Here is a 13,533-nt window from a genome sequence, read left to right on the forward strand (position 1 = left end):
ACTTACAGTACTTACATAACTACTAACCAGCACACTGCTACAAGTGTGACAATTTAGAATATTCCAGGCCCCCAAAGCTACAAAAATAACTTTGGCTGCAGGGATTAGTTGATTTTAATGCATACTAAATTAATAAACAATTGCTGTTCTGCTCGCTAAATTATACAGAGTGCCACCATGTGGTAGCTGTTGTAAGTGCTGGTGTCGAAAAACGGAAACCACAGGCTCAAATTAAGCACTGATCCTAGCCCGCCATTCATTTAAAAAGTGCCCAACTGAGTTTGATAATTTTGGAAAGGACAGTCACTTTCCAAAACCTGTACCCCACACCCCCCTCCCAAACGCAGCTGAAACCAGCCTCCAGTTTCATGAGGGATCACCATTATTAGTGATCTGATATGGACGAATGACAACCTCAGCCCCAGCTTTGAGAGAGTGGTGACTTTACAATGCTGTCTCAGCAGTAAACACTTTTATTTGTGCTGCCATGTACAAATTTCGAGCAGACAAACATTTATTTTACTTCAGAAATATAGAATCAATTTTCACTGAGTTACAGAAGTTGTGATATAGAATTACAATGGAGCAGGAGCAAGTAGATGAACAATATACATTTTCTAGTATAAAAAGTTTACGATGTTACAGTTTCAAACATTCAAGAAATCACTGGTGAAAGATTAAACAAATAATCCAATATTCTATACCATGGTGGGCATAACACTCGTCAAACAATAACCCAATATTCTATACCATGGTAGGCATAACACTCGTCAAAGTGACGTCTCCATAGGCTGAAAGAACTGTAATTTGATTTAGTTCTTTCACGCGGTGTTTGAAATGCAACAGATGTTCACCATTGACGGCCACTTTGAAACCATCTGCCTCACACAAAAACTGGATCTGAAACAAGAAAAAGACAGCATTTATTGTAGGTGGACATAACTTCCTACCAGTTCTATAACTAATCTGTAGAATGTACCCAACCGACTCCCCCAATTAGAATAAGGACTTCACCAGGGAAATACTCAAGAGGGAAGGGCAAAGACCAGCAAGTTTTTGAACAATGCCAATTAACATGCTATCACTGTACTATGCTCATCTCAGATGAGAAATTATAATGTAATGAATGCAATTAGGTTTACATATTATGAGAGAAAGGGGTAGAGAGAGAGAGAGAAAGTAGTAGAGAGAAATGAGGAGAGAAAAATGAGGAGCGAGAGGGAGAAAGCGAGAAAGGAGAAAGAAAAAGAGAGAAAGAAAATAACTAGTACAGACGTAACGCGGTTGACATTGGCGTTTAAGATGTGAGTGACAAACCATGACGCTGAAGGCCCAGTATTTTGTAAATTTTGCCAGAACCCAGAGATCGCCACATTGGAGCAAATTGCACAATACTAATTTTTGCATTAGGTTAATTTGGGGATAGTTTAAAAAAATCTATTTTATCAAAATGGGAAATGTTTATTGGAAAAGTAAAATACTGGTTTGTGGAGCTTGGTAATCTGTAGTAAAACAAAGAGAACAATATCTAATCAGGTCATTAAAATGTATTAAAAAACACCAGTAACTATAACCCGTGGCTCCGCCATGGACAGTGATGTCAAGGAGGTCATTTTCCTGAAACTTAAGGGCAGAAAATGGACCGTGCCTGGGGCGATGTGTTTGGCTATGACGACTGGCGAGGAATTGGGTGTGGAGGTGTGCACGGCTGACTATGTGACAATTTAAAAATGTGCTGTTTTAAGTAAGGTAGATATACTGACTTAGTCAAAAGGTCAGAACACCAAAATATAAAAATTGGACCTATTGGCTTTATCAAGAGGTCCGCATATCAACATATATGAAGCAGACCTATTATCTTTGTAAAAACAAAAATCATCAATAATTATAATCAAATGTAGATTTCATAAATTCACACACTGCAATGTTTAATAAAGGGGATTGTCATACTTTTTTTTAAATAAAGTCATATTAAAAAAAACGTTTGAGTCTTTCTTTTAACATTTTTCAGGCCATAAAATGTAGTCATAGAAACAAGGTGTCTCCTTACTCCAGCTGAAGAGCATAGTGCTCCAGCACGAAGTGCATAAAAAATATGGTATACTCCTGCTATGCCGGGCCCTGTTCCTAACCCACCATAGGTAGCCAAAATCAGCTGCGAACAACCCTTGGCCATATGCATGCCTGAGCATTTGCTTAAACAGCAATGAGTGGCCAAAAACCATTGTTGGCTGTGCACAGTAGGCAGTGGCTGCAGGGCCTTGCCTGTGCCCAGATTCAGGGACCAACCTGCAGCAGGCTGCCAATCTCTGCTGCGTACAGCTTAGCTTTGTACAGCAAGGGTTGGAAGCTGGGCCAGGTCAGCACTGCACCAATCATGAACGCACAACCCCTGCTGTGCATGACCTTCGGGTGTACACAGTGGAAAATAGCCACAGGACCTGGACTAGGGCTGAGGCCTACCCATTGATGTTTGGCAGTACAGCAACCAACCCCTGCTACTCCCTTTTTCTGAGTGAACATTTCACAACTTTCAGCACATAATGGTGCCTTTTTTGCTTCCCACAAAATTGAGGCCAATAAAATCACCATTTTCGCTAAAATTATTATTTTATCACAGTGAACTATTTTCCATGCCACATGGACCCCCAAGACCCCAAATCACTGGGAATCATTTTCAGAGCATGGAAAAAAAGTTGCACATATAAAGAGATTAGAAAAAAATAAACCCCCCATAACTAGCCAATCATATTTGATCAAAAAAAATTGAAATGTGTTAAACAGGATTTGAGATTTTCTAAAACCTGATTTTAAACAGCAGAGATACACAATAGTGCTAAACTTCGCTCAGTTACTTTTTAAAACACGTATATCTCAAATGACATCTTGTTTCCACCCTCCCTTCTTTTATGTCCCTATCCCAACCGCAACCGATCTGCACAAAAATCGGCCTCCCAGACTTAGATGACTTTTCCACACCAAAATTTGCCAGTCGCTTGGCTCAGTCCACAGGGTCAAATGTTATTGCCATAACAAAAAAAATATTTTAAATGGAAAGTGTGGCTGAACCAGAACTGGCCAGATAAATTTAGACACTTTCCACTGACAGGCATTTTTAGATTTGCTTATAATTTTTGACCCACAAATCTTTATAATCTGCTAACGCATTCAGCTAAGTTTTGGCACGGCAACTTGTTAAGATCCGTCCATGGTAAGAAAAGTTAAAAAGGGGGTGTGTGTGAAAAATTATATAATTCCCATGGGAAATTTTTGCCAAAGTATTGAGCAAAAAAACAAATCAAAACAAAATGGATTTATAATCAAAGTTGGAATCGAACTAGAACTTTAGTCTTGGAACGCATGTTTTCCAGTTGTTTTTCAAAATATTCGAATTTAGAAAGGTGCAGGTGGGAATCAAGATATTTACAGTTTTGTATTAAAATTAAAATTCGCTTCTCAATTCGGTCAATGACATTTACAGATTTTTTTTTTTTTTTACACCACCATATTGGCTGAATTCCCCCTAACCCCCCCCCCCCCACTCATTTTGAAAATCACAAGTCAGCCAATACTCAAGACTTGCGCTGTTCCCACGACATGGGTAGCCAACCCCAAATGTGGCATAGCCCAGCACAGTGGTGAGAGGTAGGTAGACATGCGGGAAATATAATGTACTCCTGAGGGGAAAAAAAGCATCTTTTTATATGAGCTCGCCAGCAGCCATTTTAAGTACTGGATTCAAACACCATTTTGTAAGACTCTTGAATTGGAGAGAACTAGGGAGTTTCATGTAGTGTACAAAATAGAGCATTAAAATAAATACATAAGCTAAGCCAAACACTAAATTGAGTATCTGGCATTGCTTGGAAGGCAAGAGGCAGATCTCTGGTTCTGCCCACAGGCAAATAACAGAGTAAATCACTCATCAAGTATGACTCATATATTCAAGCCGAATGATACCACCAGAATGATCTATCCTCAAGGGGCTGGAAAAAGAGTACAGGGTAAAGCAACGCTAAGATGGATTGAGGGTAGCCACAATACGGTGTCAAACTGCCCAGCACTTGCATACACAAAAGGGCCTCACCAATTAATATCGGAACATTAAAAGTTCAAATTTATTATGGCGAGAAGTATTGTTACAGACCCACTAAAAGTTTGGCAATGTTCCCAAGAAGGGGCAGTAATATCGGTTAGTCACAAAGCAGCTAATAAGTGTTGGTGCCTCCTGTGGTCTTCTATATCCATGCATCTCCACTTCTGCAATTCCTGGATAGGCCTTCCTATAATTTGTGTTCATATTGTCCTCAGCCTCTCCGTACCAGTCCTTTGGTTACGCCAACCTTGACCACTTTGGCCAACACTTCCCTGAAAATGTTTAGGCTGCTAATAAGATTTGTCCATCTGGTAACCCGTGTCATATTGCCTTTCCTATTCGTGACTTTAAATCCTCTCCTGCATAGGTCCAGCTCTTAAAGCTTCAATTTCCAGATGCATCTTTAAAACTAGCAGATGTGCTATGCCAAGCGCAAACTACCGGCCACTATTTCCCTCCATCAAAGGTCCAGTAGTATAGGCAGAGTTGGAATGGTAGATTTAGCACATAGCAGTTCTTTCTCTTTTCTGGCCATCCTCCTAATAGCCCAGCATGCTGCCGTCTTGCCAAAATCTTTGCTAAAAGCCTCAACTACAGGCGTTTATCTTAGGCAGAGCTTCTGCCATCTCTCCTTCCAAAGAGCTGCCATTGCCTTGAGAGCACTCAAGTGCTGCAGCCTTATCTGAGCACTGCACGGTCACCCTCCGTTGAGCCATTATGCCCTGAAAAGTTGTGGGGTGGGTGATGGGGGGCAAAGACCATCACTCAGTGTCGAAGCCAGCTGGTTTGGTCTTACAACATACAGAGGGGAATGGCTACAGAAGTTTCAGATTCTGCTACATCCACACACCTCCACACAATGTTTAGCTGTTGCGGGGCCCAGTCCCGCAGTGGGAACACTCAGAGCACAACTTTAAAAACTGCCTGCCTTCTCCAGGCATATGTCGCTTCCAGGAGGGCCCATTCGCTTGCCCAAACATACTGTACACCATTGCCTTATCGGTTACCATAACATTCTATTTCATGATACTGTAGATCTGTGTTAGTTCTCATTTTGTAGTGTGTGTGGTTGCATCCAGCTTAGTAGGTCCTCTAATGAATTGTCTACCCTTGGTATGTATTGCGCAAGGTGGATTTTGTGTTTCACGGCCCATTCCCACATGACCCGTGATCGGTAAGACAGTTGCAGTGGTTCCCTCCTTGTTTCTGTATGTAGTACATCACAGTCATTATCTGTGCACACCAGAACATTTTTCCTGGTAATGTTAGGTAGAAATCCAATGAGAGCCAACTTTATGGCTAGTATTTCTAGCACATTGGTGTGGATTGCTTGTTGTGCATACCAGTAACCCTGTGCAGTGATGTCCTCCATGTGAACACCTCAACCCATGAGTGATGCATCTGTTGTAATGGTCTCCTGCAGAATTGGGCCCTTGAAGGCACTTACCTTTTGTGAGTTCCACCATTGTAGTGCCTGACAGACCCTGGCTGAAACCAACACTGGATCCTCCATGTTGCTCTCTGCCTGCGACTATTGTGATGCTAAGCACTCTTGTAGGGGTTGCATATGTAGTTTGGCATGGTGTACTATTACTATGGAAGAAGCCATCATACCCAGAAGGCGCATCACCATTTTCACTGTGAAGCTACAATGTGCCAGCTGGGTCTGGACATTTAGAACCCTCTGAAGATTGGGGTGAGCCTTCGCGGTTATTGAATGGAGTTTGGCTGCAAGGTATGGTTGTATCTGGAGTGGTTGCAGATGGGATTTGGATGCATTTATTGGAAATCTCAACCTGTGTAAGAGGTTGATACTATTTTGGGTGTCCTGTAGGGATTTTTGTTGACTGACACTCTAGATCAGCCAATTGTCTAGATAAGGGAAGACCTTTATATTCTTCCTCCTTAACTTTGCAGCTACTACAGCTAGGCATTTGGTGAATACATGTGGGGCTGTTACCCCGAATGGCAGGACTTTGTACAGATAGTGAAGGTCACTTACCACAAAGCGTAGGTATCAGCAATGTGCCAGATGGATTGGTATATGAAATAATGCATCTTTCATGTCTAGCGCAGTCATGAAGTCACTTTTCTACAGTAGTGGTATCACATCCTGTAGGACCACCATGAGAAAGTGTTCAGATAGGATGTATTTATTGAGTAGGCGCAAGTCTTGTATCAAAAGGAGCGTCCCATCCTTTTTGGGTATTAGGAGGTATAGGAAGTACAATCCTTGACACTGATGTTTGAATGGGACAGGTTCTATTGCCCCTTTTTGTAAGAACACTTTTACTTCTTTCTTCAGTAGGAGTAGGTGCTGAGGACTGAGGGTGTGTCTTCTTGGTGGGATGTTGGTCGGGTGTTTGAGCTCTAGACAATATCCTTGACTGATGATATCCAAGACCCATTGGTCCTATGTTACTTCTGGCCACAATTGGTGGAATTGTTGTAGCCTTCCCCCTCCCCAGACAGGTTAAGTGTTATCAGGGGGAATGGTTGGGAAGTCACGGCTTGCTGTTTAAGGCTGCCTTTGAGGGCGTTCCTCTACCTTTTGCCTCTTGACTTATAACCACTGTGGTAATATCCTCTTCCTGATTGTTGGTGGTATTGCTGCTGCTGGTGTTGGTAACTTGGGGTCTCTGGGTGTGTGATTTTTTTGGAGGCCCCTATCCCTTGGTAGGGCAAAAAAACTGCTGCTTTTGTGTAGAGATTTACCAGGCTCACATTGACTTGGCTGTTTCCATTTACTTTTGATTGATTTCTAGTTGTGTGTCAGAAATAGATGTTTGGCCTCAAAGGGTATGTTTAGTATGGTTATGTTCGGGAGTGCCTGGATGGAGGTGGCAGAGCGGTTCTGATTCTATTAGACCTCTCTGCCGCCTTCAACAGGGTGCCCCACGCCCTTCTTCTCACTAGATTAGCCACCATTGGTGTTTCCGACAAGGCACTCGACTGGTTGACGTCTTTTTTAGATAATAGGACGAAACAGGTCTGGATGCCCCCATTTGCTTCCTCTCCAAAGAAACTCTCTACTGGGGTTCCCCAAGGGTCTACCCTGAGCCCCTTGCTTTTTAATATTTACCTAACCCCTTTGGTCTATTTAGCAGAACAGTTAGGGGCAAAAATTATGGCTTACGCCGACGATACTCAACTTTTGTTCCCTTGGCCTAAGGACAATTTGGATATGTCGGCGGTTCAACTTTGTCTCTCATCGGTCTTCCGCTGGTTAGCATGTGCCCAACTTAAATGCAACGAAGGCAAGTCTGAGGTTCTCCTTTATGGCTCCTTCCCCGATAATCTTAGCAAACTCATATGGCCCAGTGACCTGCCCTGCCCAAAATCCATTGGCGGTCCAGCAAAAAACCTGGGAGTTTGGTTCGGGCATGACCTCAAGTTTGAGAACCACATTAAAAAACTTAAGGGGGGGGGCGTGGTTTGGTGGCCGAACATGGCGGTCGCATAGCTGTAGGGCTCCGTGAGTGAGGCAGTGTCCCCACTACAATCCGATAAATAATCCGCATAATTCAAACCTCTACTCGGTGGGACCCGGATACAGGACCGAGCGGGACTCGCCTAGAAGAAAAGCGGAAGAAATCTGATGCCGGGAGACGGATCTCTGACCACAGACATCAAGGGGCCTGAGTTGATCCTGCAGCGCCGGGCTCTGGTGTGGTCGAGGGCCGGGCGGAAGTGAAGGCGAGGCGGGCAGGGGTGACCGGAAGTGCACGCTGACCGGACCCCCCCCCCCCGTGACACACCGCGACCGAGGACCGGATCGCTTCCCCGGGCCCCGCAGAGTGTCCGCACTTCAGAATCCCAGCGGACGGAGACATCAAAACGGACGACAGGGGAGAAGAGCAGCACTCGACGCACGGGAGGTATCCCCCCCCCCTGCAGTGGGCCATATCTCGCGGGGAAGGGAGGACGAACCACCCGTTCGGGAAGGCCATCCGCAACGTTGTCAGCTACCTGACCCCCCCGGACTGAAAGAGACCGCGAGCTTACAGCCGCCCGCGGCACCCGCCGCTTCGCACAAGCAAATCGAGCCGCTTCGCGAGCGCGAGGTTCAGTCATTGGAGAAGTCCCTTCCCCTTCCACACGTCTGGGGAACGAGAGGTGTGCTGGACTGCAGCGGAGGTGAGGGCGCGAGCTGGAGGCTATCAGAGACTCGGGCGGGGAGCCCCAACATCGATCTGAGAACTAATGCATTGCCCAGGGCCCGGGAGAAGATATTGATTTTGCAGCATTAAGACACAGTGGGCACCGGAGTGGTTTCCTAGTGGTCATCGCCGGACGCCGCGATCACAGGGGCGGCCAGCAGCAGAGAGTGCGGTGGGCAGGGAGGAGAGCTGGAAACGTTGCCCTACACATTGGTTTGACTGCCCATTCAGCGAGCGGGGGGATAGGAGTGCGTCGTCACTGGGAAACTACTTTACCCTGCTGAATACGGACACCCACATCCTGGGTTCATCTGTCACGGGCCCGGTGGACAGCGAACACTACGAAAGGGACTATGGCTGGCAGAGGCCCGAAGCACAATGCGTCGCAGTCTAAATTGGAGAAATTTGCGTACAACAGACAGGAGCAACCTCATGCGGAACCGTGCACATCGACGGAGAAGACGCCTGACACCGAAGGAACGAAGAAGGCAACACTCGAAGACGTGATGAAGGCATTAGCGCAAGTACAGGCCACGGTGGGATCCACGGCCACTGAAGTCTCACTCCTCAGGGCGGACTTTCAAAAAAATGGGCGAAAGAGTGAAACAGGTCGAGGGGGTCGCCAAATCTTTGGTTGAAGATGTATCAGACCTACAATTAGCAATGGAGCGAGTGGAAGTGGAGAATAAGACGCTGAGGGAGAAGCTGGACGACCAGGAGGGGAGCTCTAGGCGCAACAACGTAAGAATTATTGGGGTTCCGGAATCGGAGGAAACAGGGGCCATGGACCTGTATGTGGAGGACCTGATCAAGTCGCAGCTTAAGCCCAAGGGTTATTGCAATTCTTCTCCGTCGAAAGGGCACATATAGTTCCAGGGGGTAAACCCAAGCCCGGAGCCCCCCCCAGACCCATACTGGCAAGACTATTCAACTTTCGCGACCGGGATGCGATCCTACAGGCTGCAAGGGTGGCCGCTCCGCTGCGGATTCAGAACTCTACCGTGGCCTTTTTCCCGGACTATACTGCAGAGGTGTCACGCCGGAGGAGGACCTTCCTTGAAATCAAGAGAGAACTGAGAGCCAAGGAACTGCCGTACTCTATGCTGTTTCCGGCCCGGCTGCGAGTGGTCGCGGACAGAAAGGTATGGTTTTTTGATACACCAGAATCGGCGCGTGAATGGCTGGACGGGTGGCGACAAGTAGGACTTCCCCGACAATCGAACAGAACAAATCAGAGCCAACATGGGGACAGCCAACCGAGGTCTCAAGCATCCGGTGGATTTGAATCGACGCGCTCTCCCACGCAAGACAACACTAATACGCTGGAAGACATGGAGGAATAGTCTCCCGGCATCAAGCTGAATGAACACTGTCATGGCTTCCTGAATGGGACCCGGCTTGGACACTGTTCCGGGGGAGACTGGAGAGGGCAGGGGCACTGCCTACTCCGGAGGACACTTCACCTCAACAAGCAAGTACTGTTCATGGGTTGGTTAAAGCACTCTGCTGAGTTTAGGTGGCGGGCAGTTCTAAGCTCGTCTGGCAGGGAGGGGGGAGGTTGTTTCAATGTGCAATGCAAACCGCAATCTGAAACAGTTTCTACATTTCTCCATGTTCAGATTGTTGAGGGAAAGGAGAAGCTGGTTGAGTTGTTTAGAGCCTCACAGGTAGAGTCGGGTTATGCTGGGTGGTGCCCACGCCGCCTCCTGGGTAGGGTGGGCTGGGTCATTGTAGCTGCAAGATGCAACGGACATATGAACATTTTCACGGTGGTACATGGCTGGTTGTTCACAACGTAGTCGGGTAGAGGGTGCGCCTAGATCCCGGGGAGCACCCCTTCACATATTAACATGGAACGTACGGGGATTGGGAGACAAGGTCAAACGTGGGCTAGTACTTACTGCATTGAAGAGACAGGGGCCGGCGATAGCACTCCTTCAAGAAACTCACCTACAGGGCAGTACTTCCAAGGCGCTTGATAGAAGGGGGTATAAAATGGTGGCACATTCTGAGTTCAAATCAGGGTCTCGGGGGACTGGGATTTTCCCCGCCGCAGGCCCGACCGGGGGTTCATCACGTCTCCAACGTTTTCTGACAGCTATGGGGCTGGTAGATATGTGGCGACATGCTCACCCTAACATGAATCAATACACTTTCCACTCTGCTGTCCACAACAGTCTATCAAGGATAGACTATTTCTTGGCACTGGGAGACGGCATGCAGCACGTAGACAGCGTAGACATTCAACCTAGAGGCATATCGGACCACTCACCGATTACATTAACGCTCTCAACCCAAGAGAAAACACGCAAACGACTTTACCCCATACAGGCTGCGTGTCTCAAAGTACCCAAGGTTAGGAAAGCACTCCAGAGGGCAACGACGCATCACTTCGAAGAGAATCTAGAGTCAGTGCAATCGGCAGCGATCCTATGGGAAGCATACAAGACAGTGTTAAGGGGGCACGCAATTACCACACTTACGCGCTATAGAAGAGAAAAGGCGCGCGAGTTGGCTGAACTAGAGCTGGCGCTGAGAGAAGCAACAAGCGAACACGAAACACACCCCACGCCGGACACAGCCCATACATTGCACCTCCAACAACACTCATATACGGAGTATTTGCGGCACCAAGTGACAGGACAGATAACGGAAACGAAGAATAGAATATATGATATCGGGGATAAAGCAGGTAGGGTGCTGGCCTGGCTAGACAAAAGGGGGGGTGCGCTAAAGGTATCCAACAAATAGAAGACAGTAGGGGCACACTACATACAAGCCCGGAGCGAATTACTGAAATACTCGCTGACCATTTTGAGGGTGTCTACACGTCTGACAGGGAGGTGACGGTAGAAATGGCAAGGGCGACATTAGAACCTATCCACACACCGAGGCTGCAGCCAGAGGCATCTGCTGAGCTGGAGGCAGATATAACCACGGAAGAAATCCAATTAGCGATACGGGCGATAAAACCCGGCAAAGCGATCGGCCCAAAGGGCATACTGATAGAGTGGTTTCAGGCCACATCGGAAAAGCTTAGTAAACACCTACTGGCCATGTATAAGGAATGCTTAGCGAGAGGAGAGCTCCCACCGGACCAGAGAGTAGCAACAATCATTGCAATACCTAAACCCGGGAAACCTCCGGAAAAGTGCAGTTCCTATCGCCCCATATCCCTGCTTAATGCAGAAGTTAAAATACTAGCCAAACTCCTGGCTACCCGATTAATGACGCATCTGCCTGACCTCATACACCCAGACCAATCCGGGTTCATGCCGCACAGGAACACGGCACTGAATTTGCGAAGAGTGCACGGAGTGTTGGCAAGAGCGGACTCGATCCCCGAACTAGCGGTGATACTGGCCCTCGATGCAAAAATGGCATTTGACCTAGTTGAATGGAACTACCTGTTTGAGGTCCTGGCACACCTAGGGTTTGGACCCAAATTCATAGCATGGGTCAGACTGTTGTACGCAAGACCGGTGGCGCAGGTAGTAACGAACGGCCATATCTCGCACACCTTCCCCTTGGGAAGAGGAACTCGACAGGGCTGCCCCCTAACGCCACTGCTCTTCGCAATCGCCCTAGAACCCTTAGCACACCTGATACGATCTACCCCATTGATAAGGGGGATTTCCTGGGCTGGAGGCGGGGACCCGGTAGAATTTGCACATAAAAATCTGAAACCACCTTTGGAACGGCTTAACAGGATGTTGGGTTCTGGGCCGGACTTCCCCTAACGATGCTGGGTAGGGCAGCATTGTACAAAATGATGTCCCTGCCCCGTTTCTTGTATATCCTGGAGAATACACCGTACCCGGTGGCACCAGGTTACTTTAGGAAAGTGTCAGCGTTGGTGGCGAATCTTCTATCGGGTAACCGACCGGCCCGCATCGCACAGGCCAAATTACACAGAGGGTGGTACGACGGGGGGGATTGCGCTGCCAGACCTGAAGTTGTATTACTGGGCGGCACAGCTGAAAACCATCAATCAATGGATCCATGCCCCCCAACATGACCCAGCATTCAGAGCAGACAGGACGCAGCTGGGTGCAAATACCCTGCTAGCCCCACTGTACGACCAACGGGTAACACGCAAGTTGACGGGACCCACAAAACTCACAGCTGAGATATGGCACAAGGCACTGTCGACACTAGGTTGGAAAGGGAGAATAACTAAACTCACTCCCCTGTGGGACTCCCGAGAGCTGTGGAACTTACGGAATAGCAAGGGTTTCTCTCAATGGGATGAGATTGGGCTGTCCACAGTGGGAGACTTATGGGAAACAGGCACAGTGGTTCCATTTGCACAGCTGAGAGAACAATATGAGCTAGGAGCACAAGAAGAGTTGCGATATGCACAGATTCGACATGCACTGCTTAAAGCCATCCCCCCCGAGACGGAAGTACCAGAGGCCTCCCCGCTTGAAGACCGTCTCCTTACGGACTTCATGTTGGAGCGAGCCACCTCGCTCACATACCGTAAGTTAATAAATAATTTGCCAGATCCCATGACTAAACTTAAGGAAAAATGGAAGGGTGACGTAGCAGCTATGGACGAGGCCGAATGGAATGAAGCAGTGGCCTCGCCCAAGGAAGTGGGCATCTCAGCTAAGTTCCGGCTCATACAGCTCAAAATTTTACATAGAGTGTACTATACTAGAACGACACTGCACCTCATACACCGCGCCCAACACCCATTCTGCCTTCGAGGGTGTGGGGAGGAAGGGACGTTCTTTCACACGATATGGGATTGCCCACGCATTCAAGATTACTGGAGACGTGTGCTGCGCACAGTATCACAAACTATGGGGATATCTCTGGTCCCTGAACCACGAAAATGCCTACTCAATGTGTGGGAACCTAACGATTTGACTAGGCACGGCCAGCAATGGGTTACACTGGGCATGATAATAGCTAAAAGAGACATAGCGCAAAAATGGGGGGCAACAGAAGTGCAGACGAGAACACAATGGTGTGAGAATATGGACAGGGTAATGGTCACGGAAAGGGAAGTGTATGCTAGCAGGGCCTGCCCGAGAAAATGGAATAAGATTTGGACCCCGTGGAACACATACAGAGGAGGCATCTGTGACCCCTTACCGGAAGATGATCCAATATCGTCAGACGAAGAGGGGGAGGATGATTAAAGTTCCCAGGAAGGCGGCGAGTGTAGGTGGGGTTGGGGGTTAAGAGAGACCATGGGGGAAGGGAGGGTTGGAAACGAAGGAAAAAACTGAGCACCCACACCGTTGTAACTCCCATGTGTGCTTAACA

General features: G+C 47.5%; 1 protein-coding gene across 1 annotated transcript in view; it reads right to left on the reverse strand.

Moving 5' to 3' along the window:
- Positions 1-455: 455 nt before the first annotated feature.
- Positions 456-13,533, reverse strand: part of LOC147723151 (uncharacterized) — a 110,624-nt gene continuing 97,546 nt past the window's right edge. Inside the window, exon 6 of the mRNA XM_086965542.1 lies at positions 456-900. Within this exon, the coding sequence (XP_086821668.1) occupies positions 745-900 (156 nt within the window). The 3' untranslated portion in view covers positions 456-744. The remainder of the gene's footprint in view (positions 901-13,533) is intronic.

Source organism: Lissotriton vulgaris, chromosome 4_1 (genome assembly GCF_964263255.1).
Source record: "Lissotriton vulgaris chromosome 4_1, aLisVul1.2, whole genome shotgun sequence".
In the NCBI taxonomy this organism is placed as follows: Eukaryota; Metazoa; Chordata; class Amphibia; order Caudata; family Salamandridae; genus Lissotriton; species Lissotriton vulgaris.